Source organism: Numenius arquata, chromosome 4, assembly GCF_964106895.1.
Source record: "Numenius arquata chromosome 4, bNumArq3.hap1.1, whole genome shotgun sequence".
NCBI lineage: Eukaryota > Metazoa > Chordata > Aves > Charadriiformes > Scolopacidae > Numenius > Numenius arquata.
The window spans coordinates 2604072-2626719 of record NC_133579.1 but is presented as its reverse complement, the minus strand read 5'-3'; the positions used below and the strand labels follow the sequence as shown (position 1 = coordinate 2626719).

Genomic DNA, 22648 nt, shown 5'->3' with positions numbered 1-22648 from the left:
ACGCAGGAAAAACCAGGATTATTTCTGGCCACTTATTCTCACCAGAGCTGAACAAAAAACTCCAATTCAGGCTAAAATCCTGTGCCTCCTCACTCAACATGTACAAGGCTGACGGCTTTGTTCTACCCTACATAGGAGTCCTATCTGTGAGATTTGAAAGGTTAAAGGGCTAATATCAGCTGTAATACAGATTTGCAGATTACAAAACCACTGTGAACATCTACTTTGATCCGCACGAAACAGAATATCAGCTTCCTGCTGAACTAGAGGGTATCATCTCCACAAAATGCTCATTATCAAACTATTCAGTGATGGCACCGAAAAGTCAGCATCTGAAAAGTGTTGTAACATTCAATTAATCTCATTAAAAGCAACTTAAAACAAGACTTTTATCTATATCTGTCTAGCTGCTGGATCTTCTTATACATTTGCCTGTTAGCTTGGGAAACTATTTTATAACGTGTACTTACAGAAAGGTATTTAACGTGCCAGACTGCTTTTGCCTTGAATCTTTTATTATAAAATATGTTTTAATCATTCTTGCAGCTCTTCGGGGCACTTTCCCTTAAGGTTTTTGTTCCTACTAAATCCCTGATTTATGGACACTGTATTTTATTCCAGAAGTGGTTGCACCAGTGCCAAAACCAGATAAAACAGACTCCCATGTACTCTTGCGTAATCTTTCCTGTTGATAAATCTAAGGATTAATATTAACGTCTCTGCACAGGGAGCTCATGCTCAGCTGCCTCTCTTGCTCCCGATCCACCAGTCTTTTCCAGTTCTGATCCTGCACGGCCAGGCTCCATTGACTGTCTTTCAATATATATGATCTTACATTTTGCTGCGCTGCATATGGATAATTATACTTGCATCAGTTTCTATTGGTGATACATTAATTGTCTGCATTATTTATCAGTTTCCTGGTCTCTGTGTCTTCTGTAAACTTTATGGGTAACACTTTTATGTCATGTCCTCTTCCCTGTCATTAACAGGAACTTTAGTAAAATAGAGCAGCAGAATTAATCCAAGAATAACCCCACCAGAATAACTGCTGTTTTTCAATTACTTGTTGAGAACCATCAGTCAGTTTAAAAAAGAAAAAAAGATTTTAATGTGACATTTAGCCTTTGCACTACTCTGGCTTCCTTGTCAGAATAAATAACTGTGTAAAAGCAAATCAAGTGACCTCCTTGATCGAGGACATGATTCATGTGTCACACCTGAGGATGTCAAGCTTGTCTGACAAGATCTTTTACAATGCAAGTTGGTTGGAAATTCTCACACCTCTTTATGTTTGAATTCTTTATTAATGAAGGTCTGGTGTTAATTATTCAGAGATCAGTGCTAGGCTATCTGGATTGCATTAAATGGGGCACTCTGTTTATCCCACCTAAATAATGACACTTTTTCTACTGGAGCACCAAAAATTATTCAGAGAAACAATGCTTATTAAAAAAGAAACATTATCACAATGATCTAGATCTCCTCATTCACTAAATGTTAAATTTAGGATGTACAACTAACATTTCCCTGAGTTTCTCTTGGCCCAGAATTTTGTTGTCATCAGAGGTTCTGAATTCGATAGCCTGGATTCTTCTTCTAACATGGAATAGAAATGCTATTAGTCACCTCTCCTTTGCTGCATAACTATTTATACTTCTATTTCTAAATAATAATGAGATTCAGATTCACAGTGATCTGAATGTATAGCTTTAAATTTCCTTCTCCGTTTCCTGATGAAAAAGAAAGTAAATTTTTTTCACGATGCTGTAAAATGCAAGCATGGTTAGAAATATGCATTTAAAAACAGTTTGCATTTTGATGAAAAACTGCCTGTTTTCAGAGGCTACAATCAACACAGAGAAGAAAAGGAAAGTGGGAGATGGTATGGGCTGGGTCATACCACAGGCCAGTATCCTGTCTCCAACAGTGGCCAAAACTAGGACCTTTAGGGAAGAGAATGAGTGTAACTCCCAGTACTGCCCAGTTACCCACTGAAATACAATGAATGTTGGTTTTTTTGGGGGGAAGGAAGATATATATACACATATATCTGCAAATATGTGCACACAAAATGCACACACATATATATATATATCTCTCCATGCACACACTGATACAGACACTAACACGCTTGTGTGTTTATGGATGGAATAGGGATTCACGTTTCAAAATTCTGAAGGTAGCTGGCTATCGGCCATCCCCTCCCGGTTTCCAAAAAGGCTAACGTAAAGGATGGGCATGTTTATTCCTCGCTCCACCCTGGAGCAGTAGGTACCAGGCTGTACCCAGAGGAAGACCTGAGAGATGTGGGCTTTGCCCATCTTTAGGTTGCAAAGCTCAGCACCGGGAGGGCAAAAGGGCAGAAAAAGTGGAAGGGCTTTCCTGCAGTACTCACCGAGCTGTTTTCCACCTCTTTTTCCACCGCTGAATGTGACTCGTTATTAGACGGGTTCTTTGGTGCAGCAAATTCTGGTTTCTTAATTTTTGTGTCGGGTTTGTTTTCTTTGGCATCTGGCTTCCCCCCAGATCTGGCGGGACTTGGCTTCTGGGAGGGCGGGATCCGCGCGAGGGTTGACGGTGAGGGGTTGACGTATTCATCTTCTTCCCTGAGCTCCTGCGGAAGCACTGATGGGTTCACTTTCACGTAGTAGCCGTGGTAGTGATCGTGCAGCTCCCCGTTCTCCGCGCTGATGGGATTGTGATGGGCGGAAAACTTGGACTGGTGTTTCACAGCTACCTCCTCCTTCCCCGGTGCTTTTGAATATAAAGGCTTGTTAACAGTGGGCGTTATATTCCCAGTGGCCAAAAGCTTTTTTTCTTGACTGAGTCTTGCCCCAGAAGCGGAGCTTGGCCTTTTCAGTTGTTTCGAAGGAGAAGGCTCAGAAGAAAGAGGAGGACTATGCCTTGGACTTGCTTCTGGGCTTCGGGGGGGTGTAGTGCCTTTCCGATAGAAGTGAGGTGACTCTTTTGGGGTAGGCGGCTGCTCCTGAACTTTTTCTTCAGATTTTTCTTTCACCTCCGTTCCTTCTTGAAATTTTTGCTTGATATAATCAGGGCCTGAAAAATAGTGTAATATAAATATTAGGACTAAAATTAAAATGAGACTTGACGGTAAAACCGTTGCATTGGGAGGGACTGCCTGGCTAAAATGCTGGCAGGGGTGGGTGTCATCAAAAATTCACTGCTATCTGTAGTGATTTACTCTAAATCGCTCAGGAGTTGAAGCTACTGTACTTTTTCGTAATTGTTGGGATTAGTTACTAATTTGGCTCCGTCACTTTACCTCTTCAGCTTTGCAAAGGGTCGCAGGACATAAACTGTCTCTGAAGACTGACTTAACACCACATATCTACCACACTTTTCCGAGACCCATGCTTTGAGGTACGTTTTGTGTAATTATCCTAATCTATTTAACTTCTGCCCTCGTGATCATAGTATCTGTTTGACATGGAAGTAATTAACCAGCAGAATGAAACATCTCTTCTGCCCTTACAACCTACAGGAAATCGGGCTTGAATCACTGTTTTTCCCTTTCCGTGCATGTTAGCGTGTCTTAAATTGATATATATGTGCCTTGAGCTCTCACATACGGGCTTTGTCTTCCAAATCCGATCACTTACCAGATGAGATTTAGACTAGATTTTAGGAAGAAATTCTTTGCTGTGAGGGTGGTGAGACACTGGAACAGGTTGCCCAGAGAAGCTGTGGCTGCCCCATCCCTGGAGGGGTTCAAGGCCAGGCTGGATGGGGCTTTGAGCAACCTGGTCTGGTGGGAGGTGTCCCTGCCCAGGGCAGGGGTTTGGAACTGGATGGTCTTTAAGGTCCTTTCCAACCCAAACCCTTCTATGATTCTGTGAAGACCCAGGTTAACCATTCTAGTAGGTAACATGATTCTGCTGAGAAGCCAGGAAAACAAATTCTCTCACATTCAGTAGGGAAATACTTACAGAGCAGCCAGTATGAAGAATATCCTCCCCCCAAATCCTGGCTAAACACCCATCAGCACATGCAGCACCAGGACTCACTGATCCAGGTGCACTTCTGTGCAGCTATTTACATCCAGGCAAGCTGGCTGAGACGCCTTCCTCCAGGGCTTGCTTGTCTGATTTAACAGTTCAACGCTAAGACTTGAGCAAACACTGTTGAAGAAACGGAATTGCCGTAAATCTGCACTGTGGGCATTGTTTTCTATTTTTCTTCCTAGAGGCCACATCCCAGACCCCAGGATCAGGTCCCACAAGAAGTCAGAAGCCGGGGAGCTCTGCGAACAAGGAACCGGGATAATCTTTTTCGTATGTTCAACGACAGCTCCTGCCAAATACATTGCAACCAATTCTCCACTTCTCCCTTTGATTCTTTTTTTTTTTTTTTTTTTTTTTATCTTCTCTAAGTGAGGCTTATCCGTGGTTGATGTCACAGAGAAATTCTGTGCCCAGAGAAGAACGTCCGCACACATTCCTCTGCTTTGGAGTTTCAGGGAGGCTCTGGCTGTGTTAGGCAGATACAGTGTTTTTACAGATGCCAGAAGCATATGCATCGCTACCCAGCGCTGAGATGAGAGGAAGGAAGAGCAGCATGAAGTTTTTGGAAGTCACTGAGTCATCTGGTAAGTAAGGAGATTGCCGACACAAAGAATTACTCGGCGCTCAATGTCTTCTGAGCAGGAAAATGGCAACGTTTTTGGCACATCTGAAAACCAGGGGTGGAAACGTGGAGCTGCTGGGAGAGAAGGCTGGACGTAGACAAGCCAGGAATTGTTCTCAAAGGACATTTGAGGAGGAAGGTGGGAGGAATTAAGCCTGCACAGAGGGAGAGGACTAGAGGCTTGGTTCTTACGGCTTTTTACAACCTTCCTGGTAAAAGGGAAAGGCAGCACAACGCACATTAAAAGCTGCCACATATAAACTCACAGTCACGATCACCATTCACAAAAATCCTCCGTCAGGTAGGGGATTTCCTTCCGTCTTTGCTGAGATGCATAAGGTAATGCTGAGGGGTTTTAACGTGCCTACACTTTGGTTTTCTTCTCTTTTCACATGGGATATAATTAGGGCTAAAAGAGCTCTGCCTAACCTTTAAGCTCAAGCCATGGAGCCATGAAATTGCAACGATTATTTATTACGGACACATCCACATTCACAGTAGCTCGCTCCTTATGACTGCTGCGGTGCAAGCATCCCAGTTGCAAAACCATCTCTTCAGCTTAAAATGCTGCTCAAATGGCACCTGATCTGTTCCTCGTCTTTCCAGAAAATTCCCATGCTGTTACAGCTCTCCACTGGCCAATGTATGTAAAAATATGACTTTTACTAAGATCTGATGGCACTTGATGGACTGAAGGCACTTTCATATGGGCCTCAGAAGTGCCCACCCCTCTCCACTGTTTCCTACGACCAACTAAAAGCCTCCCAAGACTGGCCAGAGGGACACTCTCTCCTCCTGAGACCTCCCAACTGTGTTGGAATTTCTGAAACAAGAATGGAGCCAGATCTTAGCTGCCACAAGGTCTCCACAAAAGACTAGGAGAGTTTTTCGAGTGAAGACCAAAAAACTTGAACTGGGACAAAAATACCATCTTTAACTGGAGCTTCCCAAAGAAGTTAGGAGTCAAGAGGCTACCAATGCCGTATTTTCACTCAGTATTTGGCAGTATTTGATGGTAAGTGAGACTGAGCCCCACCGGAGAAAGCTGTAGAGATCTGCATCCAAGCAGCATCTGAGGGTGTCTGATCAGAATTCGGCAATTGCCTTAACATAACACAGCAGCCCCCCCTCCAGCCCCCCCTCCATCACATATGGCTATTAGAGATACATCCCTTGCCTCCAATCTTGCCAGGCAGGTCTTTCCAGCACTCAAGTTCTTGGCTCTGTGCTGAAGTTAGCTTTGGAGACTGTCCAAGGACTTTTTTTACGTCTGTTCACTGTATTCCGTACAATCACATCGTGCACCTGTCTGAACCCCTGACTCCGAGCAGCAAGAACGCCATTCCCGCTCCCTTCTGAGGACTAAGAATATTTGTCAGGATTTACTTTGTTCCCTTCATTAACTAACACTATGGACATGATGCTCCGAGGGCTGGAGCCCCTCTGCTGTGAGGACAGGCTGAGAGAGTTGGGGGTGTTCAGCCTGGAGAAGAGAAGGCTCCGGGGAGACCTTAGAGCCCCTTCCAGTCCCTAAAGGGGCTCCAGGAGAGATGGGGAGGGACTCTTGGTCAGGGAGGGGAGCCATAGGACGAGGGGGAACAGTTTTAAACTGAAAGAGGGGAGATTGAGATGAAATCTCAATGAGGGGAAGAAATTATTTGCTGTGAGGGTGGTGAGTCCTGTGAGACCTTAAAGATCACCCAGTTCCAACCCCCTGCCCTGGGCAGGGACACCTCCCACCAGACCAGGTTGCTCAAAGCCCCATCCAGCCTGGCCTTGAACCCCTCCAGGGATGGGGCAGCCACAGCTTCTCTGGGCAACCTGTTCCAGGGTCTCACCACCCCCACAGCAAAGAATTTCTTCCTGAGATCTCATCTCAATCTCCCCTCTTTCAGTTCAAAACCATTCCCCCTCATCCTATGGCTCTGCTACCTTATAAAAAGTCCCTCCCCATCTCTCCTGTGGGCCCTCTTTAGGGACTGGAAGGAGCTATAAGGTCTCCACAGAGGAGAATCTGGTCTGGAAAGCAGCACCAAGAAATGTTTCTAACCAGCTAAAGATAAGCCTTCTTTGTGGAGGAACCCATGTGTTTTCTGACGGTGGTGTACTGGCCCTGCTACCATTGGTTGAAAACTGAGGCACCTTTGCTGGCTGAAGGTCACCCATGGGGCAGTTTTGGCTCACCAAGCAGCTGGACGGCACCATGAAAGTGTGAGTTCACCAGCATTTCTGGGGAACAGCCTCTGGAAGCTGAAGGACTGTGTGGATGTGTGCGATGCGTGCCCACAGAGTCTCGTACTGTCTGCTGTTCCGCTTGGACAACATTTCATCGATGGCTGTGGGGTGAGGAGAGCTTGGGTTTGGTCGTAAACACGCTCATAGGTGTTCTAAATCTAGAATTTCTGGTGCAGTTCTTGTGTAATGTGTCCTTCCTCCTGGAAGGGCTCCAGCAAGTGATGCGACAGCATGGCCAGCCCTGTAAATGAGAAGAGAAGGGTGCCCTGGTTCTGCCACAGCATTTTTAGAGAGGTGACAGTCGCGTGCTTTCCCCCATGGCCTGGTGAGGTAGACACGTTGGCAGCACGGGGCGGCTTCAGGGTTGTGGCACAAGCAGTGTCTTGAAAATGTCATCTTGCAGGACACTGTAAATGCAGCCAGTGTTTCCCAAGAAGGCCGAGAAGAGACCTTGTGCCTTATCAGCTCGAGGTGAAAACTGAAGCTTGAGAGGGACTGCAGACCGTACCCAGGATAGTGAGGAAAAAGGCGTAGATATATATTTATATATACGATGCTTCAGGTCATACTCCTGCCCATACAATGCAGCCAGTTTCACAGATTTTTGGCCTCTTCGCAAAACAGAAAAGATGAGGATATGGGGAAAGGGTGGGACTGAATGAGGATGAGCTCAGGAAGGGCTGAAGGCACCAGACTCCTTACAGCAGGGCTGGAGATCCCTCAAGGAGCAATTCTGAATTCCGTAGCCGATATGCGTAACCGATGAAACTGCCATAAATCCCATTCCCGCAGTTTAATGAGCTTTTGCCTCATTTTATGATTTCTATATTCTCAAAATTAAGTTAATACTTCTTTAAACTGGCAAAAAGGGCTTCTGTGGTAACACATCAACCAACTAAAAAGTTGTGATGTTTTGTGGCAGGACAATGCATTTTCAAGTAATACAAGAACACTTCTGGAATTTTCTAATACTAGAAAGTAACAGAGTGGTTAGGAATTTACATAATCAAAATATACTAGAATACCGAATTTAAATACTGAAGGAGGCCACCGCAGTCTGCCAAGCTCAGAGGTCCCTTTTCACTAAACTCCTGAACATTTCTATAAAAAAAGACAGAATTCCTGCTCTGAAAAGTTCACAATCTAGAAGTACAAGACAAAAGATAGCAAAAAGGTTATATCACCGGCCCATTTTACAGGTGGGGGAGCTAAACTAAAGGGAAATCATGACCCAAAGCACGCGCTTCATCCGAATAATCTCTCTGAAGTCACGGGTCAGCTGTCAATAAAGCCTTGTCACCCTCAAAGCTTTGCTAAATCTTTGGTAAAGTGATAGCCTGAAGTTGCACGGGAAGCCTTTGTCAAAACTAAGAATGAAGTGCAAGTCTTCCGAGTAATCCAAAGCCAACACAGCACTTTGGCCTTAAGTTTGTCACATATCTTCATAAACGTCACCTTCCCGGAGAAGCTGAGAACTGGCGACTCAATCAGGATTCAAGGATGGGGGGAAGGAAAGAGTAAATGATGAGTAAGTTTCTTACTGCACATTATAGAATCATAGAATTATATCCTAGTACAAATCCAAGGTATGATATTTTTGAAGCAAAAGCTGAAGTCTTTTGTGTTTAAATGCACTGTAATAAAAAAGGAAAATACATAGTTTGGTGTTGGTACTACAGGTTGCTATCTATGGTTTGAGAAATAAGCCGGTGAAAACCACCTGGTTTGTTACCTTCTGATGTGACCAATGGTTTTCTAAAATATCACTGTTGGTAACAATACCTATGCTCTCATAATAAGATTTATTTGCTACTCTGATGAGCATTAGTAAAACTTGAAAGGCCTGGTGACCCATTAGAGGATCAATTAATATAGAAAGTTTTTTCCTACTAGCATCCCAAATGTTACGATTTTTCAGGATGGGACATCTATTTTATAATAATTCCTCAGCACTCAGGATGGTAACTGTATGTGAAGGAAATAAAAATAATCATTTATCAGTCCGCTAAAAGAGGTGATTTGATGAGTCATTACGAAACTGCAAATAACTATATTCAGTAAATTTTAGAAAGACAGGGGTTTTTATTATTGCTTCATTGTGGAGATGTGTAGGGGGGGGAAGAACTATAATTAATGTCACTAGTACTTCCTCTGTTTTATTCTTATTTTTCTGAAGCTTATACTGGTAAGAGGAAAAACAACCAAAAAAAAGCTTTTAACTGCTAGGCTGCTGGCTTGAATTCAGCCTAAATGAATGGAGGGCTGTGCAATATCACATGCCAAGTGTGCCAAATCTCAGCAGACTCAACTGGGACTGAATGGGGCTGGAAATTAAGGGGTAAGGATCACAGCCATTGATAAATTGATGGATATAAGGTAAGGGGCTTAAAGGGGTGTAGGGCTCTGAGCAATCGTTTGTGCCTGACTTCGATATGGTGGTTTAAGAAGTCATCACAGAATCACAGAATGATATGGAAGGGACCTCTGGAGATCATCCAGTCCAACCCCCTGCCAGAGCAGGGTCACCCACAGCAGGTCCCACAGGAACATGTCCAGGTGGGTTTGAATGTCTCCAGAGAAGGAGACTCCACCACCTCTCTGGGCAGCCTCTGCCAGGGCTCTGCCACCCTCACAGCAAAGAAGTTCCTCCTCATGTTCAGATGAAACTTCTTATGTACAAGTTTGTGCCCGTTCCCTCTTGTCCTGTCACTGGGCACCACTGAAAAAAGACTGGCCCCATCCTCCTGACACCCACCCTTTCAGTATTTATAGGCGTTGATCAGATCCCCCCTCAGTCTTCTCTTCTTCAGACGAAAAAGACCCAAGTCCCTCGGCCTTTCCTCATTAGAGAGATGTTCTAGTCCCCTCATCACCTTTGTAGCCCTCTGCTGTCCCCTCTCCAGCAGTTCCCTGTCCTTCTTGAACTGGGAAGCCCAGAACTGGACACAGGACTCCAGATGTGGCCTCCCCAGGGCAGAGCAGAGGGGGAGGATGACCTCCCTCCACCTGCTGGTCACGCTCTTCTTGATGCACTCCAGGACGCCATTGGCCTTCTTGGCCACCAGGGCACATTGGTGGCAGTCAAGGGCACATCATCCCAGATGTCTGCAGGATCCGTCTGATGGATACAAGAACCCAGCAACAGGACAGGTAACGGTGCAGCTCCTTCATGGGTGGGTCTATGTCCAGACAGATATTTAAGATTTCTGACCCCCAGAGAATAAGAGGGCACCTGACTCCATTGCCAAGTTGGAGGTGGGATTTCCCTAGAAAGAAATGACCTATTCGTAGTGATGCATAGAAATGTCATTTCGTAATTCTTTAATTCCAAGTGACATATGTAGGCTCCGTTGCCCTGTTCTGGTTGCAGCTAAAGCTGGTTATGCCAGCTGGAATAATGGTTCTCCTTAACTGTGCTTGAGAATGCTTTACAGGAAAAAAAAAACACACACATGTCCTTAAGTTTAAAAATAAAGCATGTCACAAAAGAGAAAGAAGACTTGCTTCAGCAGGGGAGTTGGACTAGATGATCTTTATGGTCCCTTCCAACTCTAAAAATTCAGTGAAAATTCAGTGAAATGGTACTGTTGCGATTTGATCTGGCTGCCCGCTGTCCTTCAAACCATGTACTACCAACACGACCTAAAAATATAACACAAAGGTAACACATAATGTGATACTCTACTATTGCCACAACCTGAAAAGCCACATCATCGTTCAGTGATGTAAGAAGTCAGAATACACAAATCTTCCACCTAGGACTAACTTTAAAAGCTACATCACACGTTGGGGATGTTCAGCCTGGAGAAGAGGAGGCTCCAGGGAGACCTTAGAGCCCCTTCCAGTCCCTAAAGGGGCTCCAGGAGAGATGGGGAGGGACTCTGGATCAGGGAGGGGAGCCATAGGACAAGGGGGAAGGGTTTTAAACTGAAAGAGGGGAGGTTTAGATGAGATCTCAGGAAGAAATTCTTTGCTGTGAGGGTGGTGAGACACTGGAACAGGTTGCCCAGAGAAGCTGTGGCTGCCCCACCCCTGGAGGGGTTCAAGGCCAGGCTGGATGGGGCTTGGAGCAACCTGGTCTGGTGGGAGGTGTCCCTGCCCAGGGCAGGGGGTTGGAACTGTATGATCTTTAAGGTCCCTTCCAACCCAAACCATTCCATGATTCTATGGAGAAGGGTAATGGTCCCTTCTCTGCATGATCCCAGTGACGCTGAATCTAAAATATTGCGTATAGATTTGGGCATGGTCACATCAGAAAGATGTTGGCAGACATGTTGGGAGAAATGTAAAGAAGGGAGAAATGTGGATTCCACTGGGCAAAGGCAGCTTTTATGCTACATTAACAGTCTCTTTGTATGTGTATATATATATACAGTTCATCTTTTCAGAGAATATGCAGTTGTGATGGGAACAGAATTACAGCCTTTCACTTCTGCCCATCCTTTATGAGCGATATAAAGGAGCTAAAAGAACACTACTGCTGCAGTTCACATTTGCTAAATTTTCCAGTGGATTTTTTCCTAATTTTCAGAAAAATATTCCCATGTCCCATTCTTAATAATAGCAGTAAAACTTATGCTGAACGGTAGGCTTCGGTCTCCCTCATGCCCCAGTGCAGCTTTGCAGAAGTAAAGCAGGCTCTAGATTTTCTGTGAAAAAGCTAAAAACTTACCTTCTCATGTATCTGATGCTAAGCAGCCTGCAGGCTCGGAAGCACTGGAGTAGATTATAGTGCATGTGTTATTTAGCCGGGAGCATTCACATTAAACACAATGTGTGTATATGGTCTAACCTGGAAGAATGAAGCCTGTCCTATATACAGGAGCCATATGTAACACCATGTAATCTTGTCAAATATTTTCCAAAATTCCTTCAGTATTCATTAAGAACAAGTCAGGGTAAGTAAAGCAGGCCCTAGAATCATAGAACCATAGAATTGTCTAGGTTGGAAGTGATCCTTCAGATCATCGAGTCCAACCATCAACCCAACACTGACAGAAACCATCACTAAACCATGTCTCTAAGCACTATGTCTGCCCGGCTTTTAAATACCTCCAGGGATGGGGACTCCACCACTGCCCTGGGCAGCCCATTCCAATGTGCAATAACCCTTTCAGGGTAAAAATTGTTCCTAATATCCAATCTGAACCTCCCCTGGTGCAACTTGAGGCCATTTCCTCTTGTCCCATTGCCTGTTCCTTGGGAGAAGAGACCGACCCCCCCTGGCTACACCCTCCTTTCAGGGAGTTATGAAGATTGCTGGTCATGAGCAATTTCTGTGTCCCTAAGCTGCTGTCCCAGCAAGGGGTTAGAGCTCCTCAGTGTTCATAGGGCTGTCTATCAGGTGGGATAAATCCATTAAATCTGAGCAACCTGTTCCAGTGTCTCACCGCCCTCACAGCAAAGAATTTCTTCCTAAGATCTCATCTCAATCTCCCCTCTTTCAGTTTAAAACCCTTCCCCCTCGTCCTATGGCTCCCCTCCCTGATCAAGAGTCCCTCCCCATCTCTCCTGGAGCCCCTTGAGGGACTGGAAGGGGCTCTAAGGTCTCCCCGGAGCCTTCTCTTCTCCAGGCTGAACCCCCCCAACTCTCTCAGCCTGTCCTCACAGCAGAGGGGCTCCAGCCCTCGAAGCATCTTCGTGGCCTCTGCTGGACCTGCTCCAACAGGTCCATGTCCTTCCTGTGCTGAGGACTCCAGAGCTGGACACAGTGCTCCAGGTGGGGTCTCCCCAGAGCGCAGCAGAGGGGCAGAATCCCCCCCTCGCCCTGCTGGCCACGCTGCTGGGGATGCAGCCCAGGATGGAGTTGGCTTTCTGGGCTGCCAGCGCACGTTGCCGGCTCATGTTGAGCTTCTCATCCACCACCATCCCTAAGTCCTTCTCCTCAGGGCTGCTCTCAGTCCATTCTCCACCCTACTTGTTTATTTTTTTTTCTTCTCATTAACAACCTTCAGCATTCCAACCAGAATCAGACAGGGAAACTAAACAGATTTGATTCTCCTTTTGAAAACATTATGGATCAGTAACTGTCATGTCTTGTCTTTTAGCTCAACAGGAAAATACACTGTGCTTGATGAAGTTCATGATGAAAACTGAAACCAGTTTGGCAGTCACGCTTTACATCAAAACCAGAATACTTACGGCTCTTAATGTTTATTCTTCATTGTTCTCTTAGTATATTCTCTCCTCTTGCAGAGCAGTCATGGGTTTGCCTTTCTATTCCACATCAAAACTTTTACCGTGAGCGTCCTAGTTCCCAGCAGTAATAAACTGCCAAAGCTGTATCAGATACTTTGCCTCTCGGGCCTCCTACAAGTGTGAAGGAGGAAGCAGCAGGTTCTTCTTCCCGGCATTTGGTTGTCTTTGCAGAATTTTTACAATCATCATATTTAATCTCAGCACACAAAAAAGTTCTGCTACTAATTCCGTGCTGGGTTTTAGTTCCAGATTTGACTCCTGTTCAGATTATGATGTGAGTGAATAACTGTTACAAGACTTATAGGCAGACAACCTTCATTTCCTCCAAATTCTCAGCGTGATCTACATCACACTGAACAATACTAGATAACTCTACACTACTCAGGTCTATAATCTGAATAACGATCTTTTTCAGATGTCTCTACACTCTCTCTCCTTCCACATAAGTCTTAAGTCTTTCAGACTTTCTTTGAATAAAATGCTGTGGAAATTAACTCTCTATTTCTCTGGCCTTGACGGATGTAGAATGTAGCTGAGAAATTATTTTCCTCTAATGTCCTACCCTTCCCTCTGAAATACATCTGTTGTTCCCCATTTCCTATAAAAACACCAGCAAAAAAGCCCACAGCAAGTGTTAACTGCTCGTGGTCAAGCAGTACAAGGCACCCTAAAGGAGCACAGCTGTGGAGATGTGCTAATGTAACCCATGTCACATGTTAAAAAAATAACATGAGAAACCCATCCTTTTTCAGAGTATAACAAAATCCTTTCAAAATAAAACCCCATACTCTAGTGAAAATTAGCCCTGTCAGGGAAGCTCTCACAGCGCAGACCTCGTTAGCTGAATTTCAACATGGAACAAATATTTATGATGCTGTTATAAATAGGATTTATAATGGAAATGTTGACACTGTGATAATACTCCCACGTGACAGACCCTACTTCACCTTGTCCTTGGCTGGTGGACACTGTGACAGACCAATATAGAAATTTGCTGGAGCAGGCCAACAGCGGGCAGGTTCTGTCTCCTGGAAGGAATGGTTCCTCTTGTGAGCAAATGATGAATTTTAAAGAGGAGAAAAGAGGCAATTAGACCTCTAAGGGAGCACCGACCTCCTTCTCTCAGATTATACCTGTAATTAACACTCCCCTGGTGGCAGCTCAGATAGGTACCCCCAGGCTAGAGTTCAAGAAGCTGCTTCATGAGGTTCTGGAGTGTGTCCAGAGAAGGGCAACGGAGCTGGTGAGGGGTCTGGAGCACAAGTCTTGTGAGGAGCGGCTGAGGGAGCTGGGGGTGTTCAGCCTGGAGAAAAGGAGGCTGAGGGGAGACCTTCTCGCTCTCTCCAACTCCCTGAAAGGAGGGTGTAGCCAGGGGGGGTCGGTCTCTTCTCCCAAGGAACAGGCGATGGGACAAGAGGAAACGGCCTCAAGTTGCACCACGGGAGGTTCAGATTGGATATTAGCAACAATTTTTACACGGAAAGGGTTATTGCACATTGGAATGGGCTGCCCAGGGCAGTGGTGGAGTCCCCATCCCTGGAGGTATTCAAAAGCCGGGCAGACATAGTGCTTAGAGACATGGTTTAGTGATGGTTTCTGTCAGTGTTGGGTTGATGGTTGGGCTCGATGATCTGAAAGGTCCCTTCCAACCCAGGCAATTCTATGATCTACGATGACAACACAGCCGAGACAGCGCTGAAGTTAGTCTGGGCTAGTTGCCTGACTACCTGGCTAGCTTCGTAGCCAGATCCCATAGCCTTTCCTAGCCAACCACAGGTTGTACCTAGATGCAAATTAACTACCTAGTGGAACCTTGTGTGAAAGTTTCTGTGACTGTAACAGCTTTACCTCTCTAAACTGGTTCTCTGTTTAGTTTAGTTTTAAACTTTCTCTGATTAGTTTTAAAAGTTAATTTACCCCAAACTAATTACGCACATTTTTTTTCTAAGCAAATAATTTGATTACGTGACCCAAAAGTATCCTGGAGAGATTGAGAAAGCATCCTGAAGAATTAAGGCTACTCCTTTGCAACCTCTCATTCCTTTTTCCTTCTCCCAGGCCCACTCTCCTGTCCCAGATGCGTTCAGGAATGCTGGGGAGTGGGATGAGGCAGCGGGACAGCAGGATACTTATAGGATACTTCTATAGGCTTCTCCAGAGCAGTGTAGAAAGGGGATGGAAGCAATAAATTTTAGAGAAAAGATGCCATAGCAAGAATCCTGGCAACAGTTGTGCAAAGATGATGAAGCCGTATGTCGAATAATTCCAGAAAATGAACAGGCTCTTGTATGACTAAGAATAACCAGCGAGCTTCCGCACGCTTTAAGGCACACACTGATGGCATGGCTGGTAACTCTAATCAGGCAAAAATGCTCATTGTAATTGGCTTTTTAAATAAAAATATCTGGCCTGGTCCACATGCATTTAGCCCAGTAAATTCCAGTTAATTAGCATCAGGCAGCAATCTCTCCTTCCTGTCCATATGGAGTTTGCATGTTGTGAATGGGAGGAGGTGGAGGTGGCAGGAGGAGGAAGACAGGAAGGATGTGTTTTCTTTCGAGGCTACAGACATCCACCACTGGTCGAAAGAGAGTGTAAAACACAGTTGCTCTTTAAGGCATTAGAAATTGCCTTATCAGAAGCTTAAAATGCTTATTTCTGAAACTAGCCATGTTCAGCACGTTAACAGTGAGGCTATAACGGTAACCAAACATCACAGGAAAAAATACTGGTAAAACCCGACAAAGTCTTATTCTTTTCACTGGAAAATCTTTGTTCTCTGCTCATGTATTTCACCTAAAGAAATTCTATCCGTCTCTTTAGAGAGCGTTAATTGATGAACTGCTCTTTGGTTTCTCTCGTGCCTCATTGAGGAGGTCAGAGGCGATGGGAATTGTTCTGGTGAGCCTCGTACGCTCGCCCGGCAGCTGGCTGGCCTGACAAATAATCATAGAATCATAGAATCATAGAATGGTTTGGGTTGGAAGGGACCTTAAAGATCATCGAGTTCCAACCCCCCTGCCCTGGGCAGGGACACCTCCCACCAGACCAGGTTGCTCAAAGCCCCATCCAGCCTGGCCTTGAACCCCTCCAGGGATGGGGCAGCCACAGCTTCTCTGGGCAACCTGGGCCAGTGTCTCACCACCCTCACAGGAAAGAACTTCTTTCTGATATCCAATCTAAATCTCCCCTCTTTCAATTTAAAACCATTACCCCTTGTCCTGTCACTACATCTCCTGACAAAGAGTCCCTCTCCGGCTCTCCTGGAGGCTCCCTTCAGATATTGGAAGCCTGCTATGAGGTCTCCCCGGAGCCTTCTCTTCTCCAGGCTGAACAACCCCAGCTCCCTCAGCCTGTCTTCATAGCAGAGGGGCTCCAGCCCTCTGATCATCTTCGTGGCTTCCTCTGGACCCACTCCAACAGGTCCATGTCCTTCCTGTGTTGAGGACTCCAGAGCTGGACACAGTGCTCCAGGTGGGGTCTCACGAGTGCAGAGTGGGGGGGTAGAATCACCTCACTGTAAAACAATTCACATCTGAATTTCCAGACCTTAATTGCTCCATGGTGATGCGCCCGGACTGCTCTTACCCTGCAGCAAAGTAGTTCTACCCCTCTTTCGTTTAATCAAATGTTATTCATTCAAACTGAATGGAAGGGCAGTATCCCTTTGCTGCAGGATATATACACGTGCAGACAATCAGGGCTTAGCTGTCCGGTCTCTGCAAGTTCGTACTTTAGTTCACCTCCTGATGGTGTGTTTACAATCCTAGAGATGCTGTCCTGTGGAATTTAGAACGAATGGGTAAGTCAAAGAATATTCCCCCTTTGTACAGGGTGTCAAAAGCCTTTCGTTTCTGTTCCACCGTCGATAAGCACTCCCGTTACTCACTCGCCCTTCTCTAGGTTTTCACGAGACACAAACCAGCATTTATTGTTTTTCTCTAAGCACAGGCAATCTCCAACTGTCCCTGGATGACTCCCTTGAACGAGGCTATGACTCAGGTTTCATTTGTTTCCTGTCCTGGTGTGCTCTCTTTTGACACATCTACAAGTCTAGTGGTGCCTGGAGGAAAAAAACAGGTCAGAGCTGGGATTTCTCAAAATTTGATTTATTTAGCGATAAAAGGGCCCGTAAAGCCTGGCCTCTACAGAGACTGCGGCGTTTGTTAAACCTACGAAAACGTACAGCCTTGTGGAGAGAGCCCCGCAAAGACATGCCATCCTCACAGCTGTTGACCACAAGCCAAATCTCTGCTACGGCAAAAGCAGACGCCGGGTCTTGCCTGAGAACAAGCCTAGAGAAAACAGCTCTGAAGTCCTCACGCTACGACACGGACCTTTCCAATCACGCTTGCTTTCCTTATATGCAAATATCAAGGTAATCGATTACCGGGAAAGCTAAATCGGAAGATTTCGACGGTACCTCAACAGTCGTGATTCAGACTGACATCATTATTCCCACCCGCCGAGCGCCGCTTCGCTTCCTACTGCTTTGTGCTCCTTTCAATCTCCTTTTAAACCACGTCACAAAGCGAGAAGCTCTTGGCAGCTTCGGCTGAATGCTTTGACGAACATAAAATTTAAACACGGGACAAAATAGTTGGGAAGGAAGAACCGTCACGGTACAATGAGTGACGAATATTCACTGTAATTACAAATTGTACTTAATACCAGGATACGTGGCTCAGAAGGTTGCTTTTCAAGAATCTGAAATTTAAGAGGAGAGATTTTCAAATATTTAAATGGACTTAGGTAATGCAGAGATCGCTCATGAAGAGAGGAAAAAATGCGTAGCTTATTTACAGAGAGGTATTTGTACTTCACTTTTTTCTCCCTCTCTCTTTTTTAAGAGACTCGTTGATAGACCGCACACATTTATTTCTCGCTGGCAGCACGCTCGCCATGGTACCGAGCAGCTCAAGCAATGAGAGAAGAATTGCACTTTCCCACAACAACCTGTTTTCAAGACAATTTAGCACAACGGAAAGCTTTCTCTTAACTATAGTTTCGGAGACTGAGATACAATACTTATCATTACCTCTTAGCAGCACTAACTTATAAAGGTTTTGTAAAACTAAAAAACTCAAGCAACAGAAGAAAACAGAGAAGTTGCCATTAGGAAGCAGTGCCGGTTACCCTGTCTTCATTCAAACGTACCAAAAACGCTATTTGGAAAGCAGGTATTTACTGCTGTGTAAATATATAAAAATATCTATCTATTTTATTACCATAAAGGACAAAAGCTAACGCTGAAATTGCCTTGTACTTGGGAAATATTTAAATAACGTGGACTCGCTGAGGTGAGGCTCAGAGGTCACCGGTACCCGACAGAACGTATCTGCCAAAGGCACCACGAACGCTGAGGATGGAGAGTACCTGTGACCTGAGAGTGTCTGAAAGGATCACGATGATTTATTAATCTGGTGTTTTTCTGCAGCTTATCTGGGATAACTGAAATCTAGTTAACACCTTGGCATCTTAAAGTTACTTAAGCAATGGGAAGAGCAATTTTTTTTTTTTTTTCAAATGGGTACAAATATGCTGTATTTGGCCATCTTGAAAATAATGAAGGAATTTAAAATTTAGACTCCAAAAGAGGTATTTATCTTTTGAGAGGTCACCGGCTAACTGATAGGTATTTCCACCCAGAGAACAGAGTAAGTCGACTTTGAGAAATGCTTTGTTACGCGACTGTACCCACATACAGCTGGATTTGGGGAAGGGACACAAACTCCTCCCTTCTGTCATCGGAACACAAGTTTTAGATGAAAGGAAAGTAAGAATCCCGCATTTCCTCTCCCCAAATCTCCGCCAGTTTGTCATCAGTGCTACTCCACCTTAAGGTCCCTTCCAACCTAGACAACTCCATGATCCTATGACTCTATACCCTGTGGCAGGAAGTAAAAACAGACGCCCAGCAAATCCCTGATCTGGGGGGGTCTCTTGGTGTCCAGTCTCACACCGTGAGATATTTCCATTTTCTCTCGAGAGCTCTAGCCATTTCTTTATCTCACGGGTTTGGCAGCCTTGAAATACTTCCATTGCAAATGCTTTAATTCCCTCTTACTTCTATTCTCTCTCAAGCTGTCCTTTGACCGGGTCCCTGTTACTGGTGCTTTGCATGGCCAAGCTCAACGGTACGGCTGCTTAACGGATGACTGATAAGATTAATTGCTGCTATGAATCAGGAGTTCATCAGTAGATGGAAGAATGAAATAATGAAAAAAAGAAAAAGGCTTGGGTACCACAGGAGTAAGTGTGGGCCACTAATGAAAGTCCACAACGGAGGTTGCACTGAGATCATTTCCAACAGGGAGAGGCAGATATCGATACCATTTCAAAGCCAGTAAAATCTTACTGCAGGGAATAGTTCTGTTGAGCTTTACCTACAGTTCCGGACAGCCACGGTCAAGAAAGGTGAATTTAAATCAGGATGAGTACAAAGAAAGGGAAACAAAGGGAACGAAGATTCCAACCTGCAGGAGGTGACCAGCCTTTGACTTAGGCACTAAACGAATAAAAAGGAGCGCCCCAGCCCTTCCAACCCCAACACACACACGTTGCTCTCACTACTAAATACTTAGCAACAAAGAAGAAAAGGCATTCTTTAAGCTGACAGTAAGGATTTAGTAAGAGGTTATAGGTAGTGGTCATTTATACTAAAAATTGAAGGAAATATTGTCAGAAAACTGTTGAAGAATGTTGTTGTGTGATTTTGCGGGCCATGATACTAGCCTGCATCCACGCTCTGACTACGTACAAGGAGAAAAGGGTCTGTGGCTGAAACAAGGATGTGCAGAAGATGAAGGTAAGTGGAATTGAATCTCGGCGCTATAATCTCTATGAGCATACGAGCGCAGGCAAGTCCTTGAAAAGTAATAACAAGACATGACTCAACTCATGTGACAGGTGAGAGAAAGGACAGGCTTATGAAAATACATTAAATTGGCAAGTGGAGTTCCATTTTATCTGTTTGATCTTAAGCTACAGAGCAGTACACAAAAATATTAACCTCGTAGAGAGACATCAGAAAAACAAAGCAAAAAGCACTTTTTGCTTCCTTTCGGAGCAACTTTCCAAACCACGTGAGAGGCGAAAATGGGTTGCAACGTTGATACCAGTGATACAGACTTAATTCTATGATATCTTGAGTAAGGGATTAATGTTCTACAGAGCACCACAGCGCTCTCCAGAACTCAGGGCTCAGCTAACCAGGACTGTCAAGAGTTCCCTGGGTCAGTAAAAAAGCTAAGGATCTTTCCCCTAATAAACACACTATCGAAATAACCCAAATTTCTGTTGATTTAAGCTCTCTGAACTCCGTCTTTGACACCGTCCTGAAGAAGCTATTAATTTGAGGCAAACTTGTGTGCTTGATACTGACTTTTCAACACTCGCCCGTTTTTACACAAAGCAATAGTCACCAAATGATTCAAAAATGAACCCAAAATCTCCTTGAGCAACGTACATCCTTCGTTACCTACACGTGGCTGTTGTTTCTGTATAAATGACAACATTCCAAACGAAATCAACTTTTTAACACAGAATCCTTTCACCGCAAAAAAAAAAAAAACCAAACAAAAAAACCCAAACCACCACCCCCCCCCCCCCCCAGTGTCTCATTACCTGGTTGGTAGAAATTTGGTGAAAGTTCTCTGGCAACCGCTCTGGCGATATCACATTCCTGGCGAGCCGCCTGAGCAGCCTGATCCGCAGCGTCAGCTTTAGCTCTCGCGTGTGCAGTTCTGTACAGGGCAGAAAACAGTTTATAATGAAAGAGGAGCCTTTTACGAGTCGCATCAATAACGTGAGAGTGAAAAAATTCTGTCCTCGACTTCCACCCATCCCCCTGTACAGTGCGCTCTTGTAACTGCAAATCAAAGTATTTCTGAATCTCGGCTCTTCAGTCCCACAGAATCACAGAATGATACGGGGTTGGAAGGGACCTCTGGAGATCATCCAGTCCAACCCCCTGCCAGAGCAGGGTCACCCACAGCAGGTCCCACAGGAACGTGTCCAGGCGGGTTTGAATGTCTCCAGAGAAGGAGACTCCACCACCTCTCTGGGCAGCCTCTTCCAGGGCTCTGCCACCCTCAAAGTGAAGAAGTTCCTCCTCATGTTTAGGTGGAACTTCCCACGTTCCAGTTTGTGCCCGTTCCCTCTTGTCCTGTCCCTGGGCACCACTGAAAAAAGACTGGCCCCATCCTCCTGACACCCACCCTTTCAGTATTTATAGGCGTTGATCAGTGTTGTGGCGGATTCCACAATCAGACCACGTTGGAAAGCAGCGGGATACAAAACGCGTTGGATGCCTCAACAGGCATTTGTCTAAGTGAGGACTTCACAGTTTTAAATTCTTGTAACTCACTGAATTTCAAATCCAAAACAATGTCACTTTTCTGAAGTTTGGACAACAGTTCGGAATGCTTTCGTAAAGCAATTTGCTCTCTGCTTCCACTTTTTTCCTTTGGCTATTTCTTAAAAAGCCTCAAGAACAGCTTGTGCAAGTGCCTGCGATTCCAGACTGTGTAAAGTGATCCTTGTGTTCCTGCAGGATTGCATCACCGCGTGTCCCATCTCCCCCCCAGGCCCCGATTTCAGTTTTTAAACAGTCATCTGTTTAAAAATTCCTGATGGCAGTGATCCCTCTGTGCCTCTCCAGCATCAGCTCCTAGCCTAGAGCTATGAAACGCCTCATCGGAACAGAGGGGAAGCTAAACATGGCAAACGGGCAGAGCTTTTTGAGCCTGGAGAGATATTAATAACATTTCTAAAGCAGATACATGAAATTTCATGATCTCAGGAATTTTCTCGTAGCATTCTAGGAGAAAACTGACACTTGAGTAAGAAAAAAATTAGTGAAGAGGACAACAGCAGCAGGAACTTTTGTCCCACGTGCCTGGTGACACTAATCAACAGCAATCAAATAAAACGAAAACTTTTCAACAACTTTGCTGCAAAAATTCAGATTTATTTTCAGGGAATAAAGGAGAGCTCTATGTGTTTTAGAGGAAGCAAGAATTAAACGTTAGCATTAACCAGAACGAGCACCGAGAGATTAACAGTGTGGCAGACTTTGCATTTCTAAAGAGATGTTTAATCCCATAGGGTACCAGTACAAACACAGACAGGAAAAACCCACAGAGACGGTTTCATCTGTGGTGCCTGGAGAAATTTTATTTAGAGTTACATCCTCCCTAAAATGTGCGCGGGGATAAACGTTGAATGTTATTTCAAAGCTTAGCTTGTCATCATTCACTGGAGAAGTATCAGCTCGTGCTGCCTTCTCACTGGTCCCTCTGGGTCCCTGAGAAAAAAAAGATAATGAGCAAATAAAGCAGTAACACCTTCCGCTTGCTCTCAGGATGGGGGACAGAAACTGTTAATCAAAACACACCGTATAATCCCATATGTGCTCCGTGCAGTCCATGAATGGCTGTATGGTATGTGCTTGCTTAGTAACATCATCCAACCCGCTCTTTCTCTATAATCATTATTTTCAATTAGATGAGCTATTCTTAGCTCCTGCATAATTATGTCGATGTAGCATAAACTTAATGAAGCAATC

General features: G+C 44.9%; 1 protein-coding gene across 1 annotated transcript in view; it reads right to left on the bottom strand.

Moving 5' to 3' along the window:
* Positions 1-22648, bottom strand: part of JPH1 (junctophilin 1) — an 88971-nt gene that overhangs the window by 8670 nt on the left and 57653 nt on the right. Inside the window, exons 3-4 of the mRNA XM_074146126.1 lie at positions 20707-20825; positions 2399-3060 (exon numbers count right to left, since the gene is read on the bottom strand). Coding sequence (XP_074002227.1) covers positions 2399-3060; positions 20707-20825 — 781 coding nt within the window. The remainder of the gene's footprint in view (positions 1-2398; positions 3061-20706; positions 20826-22648) is intronic.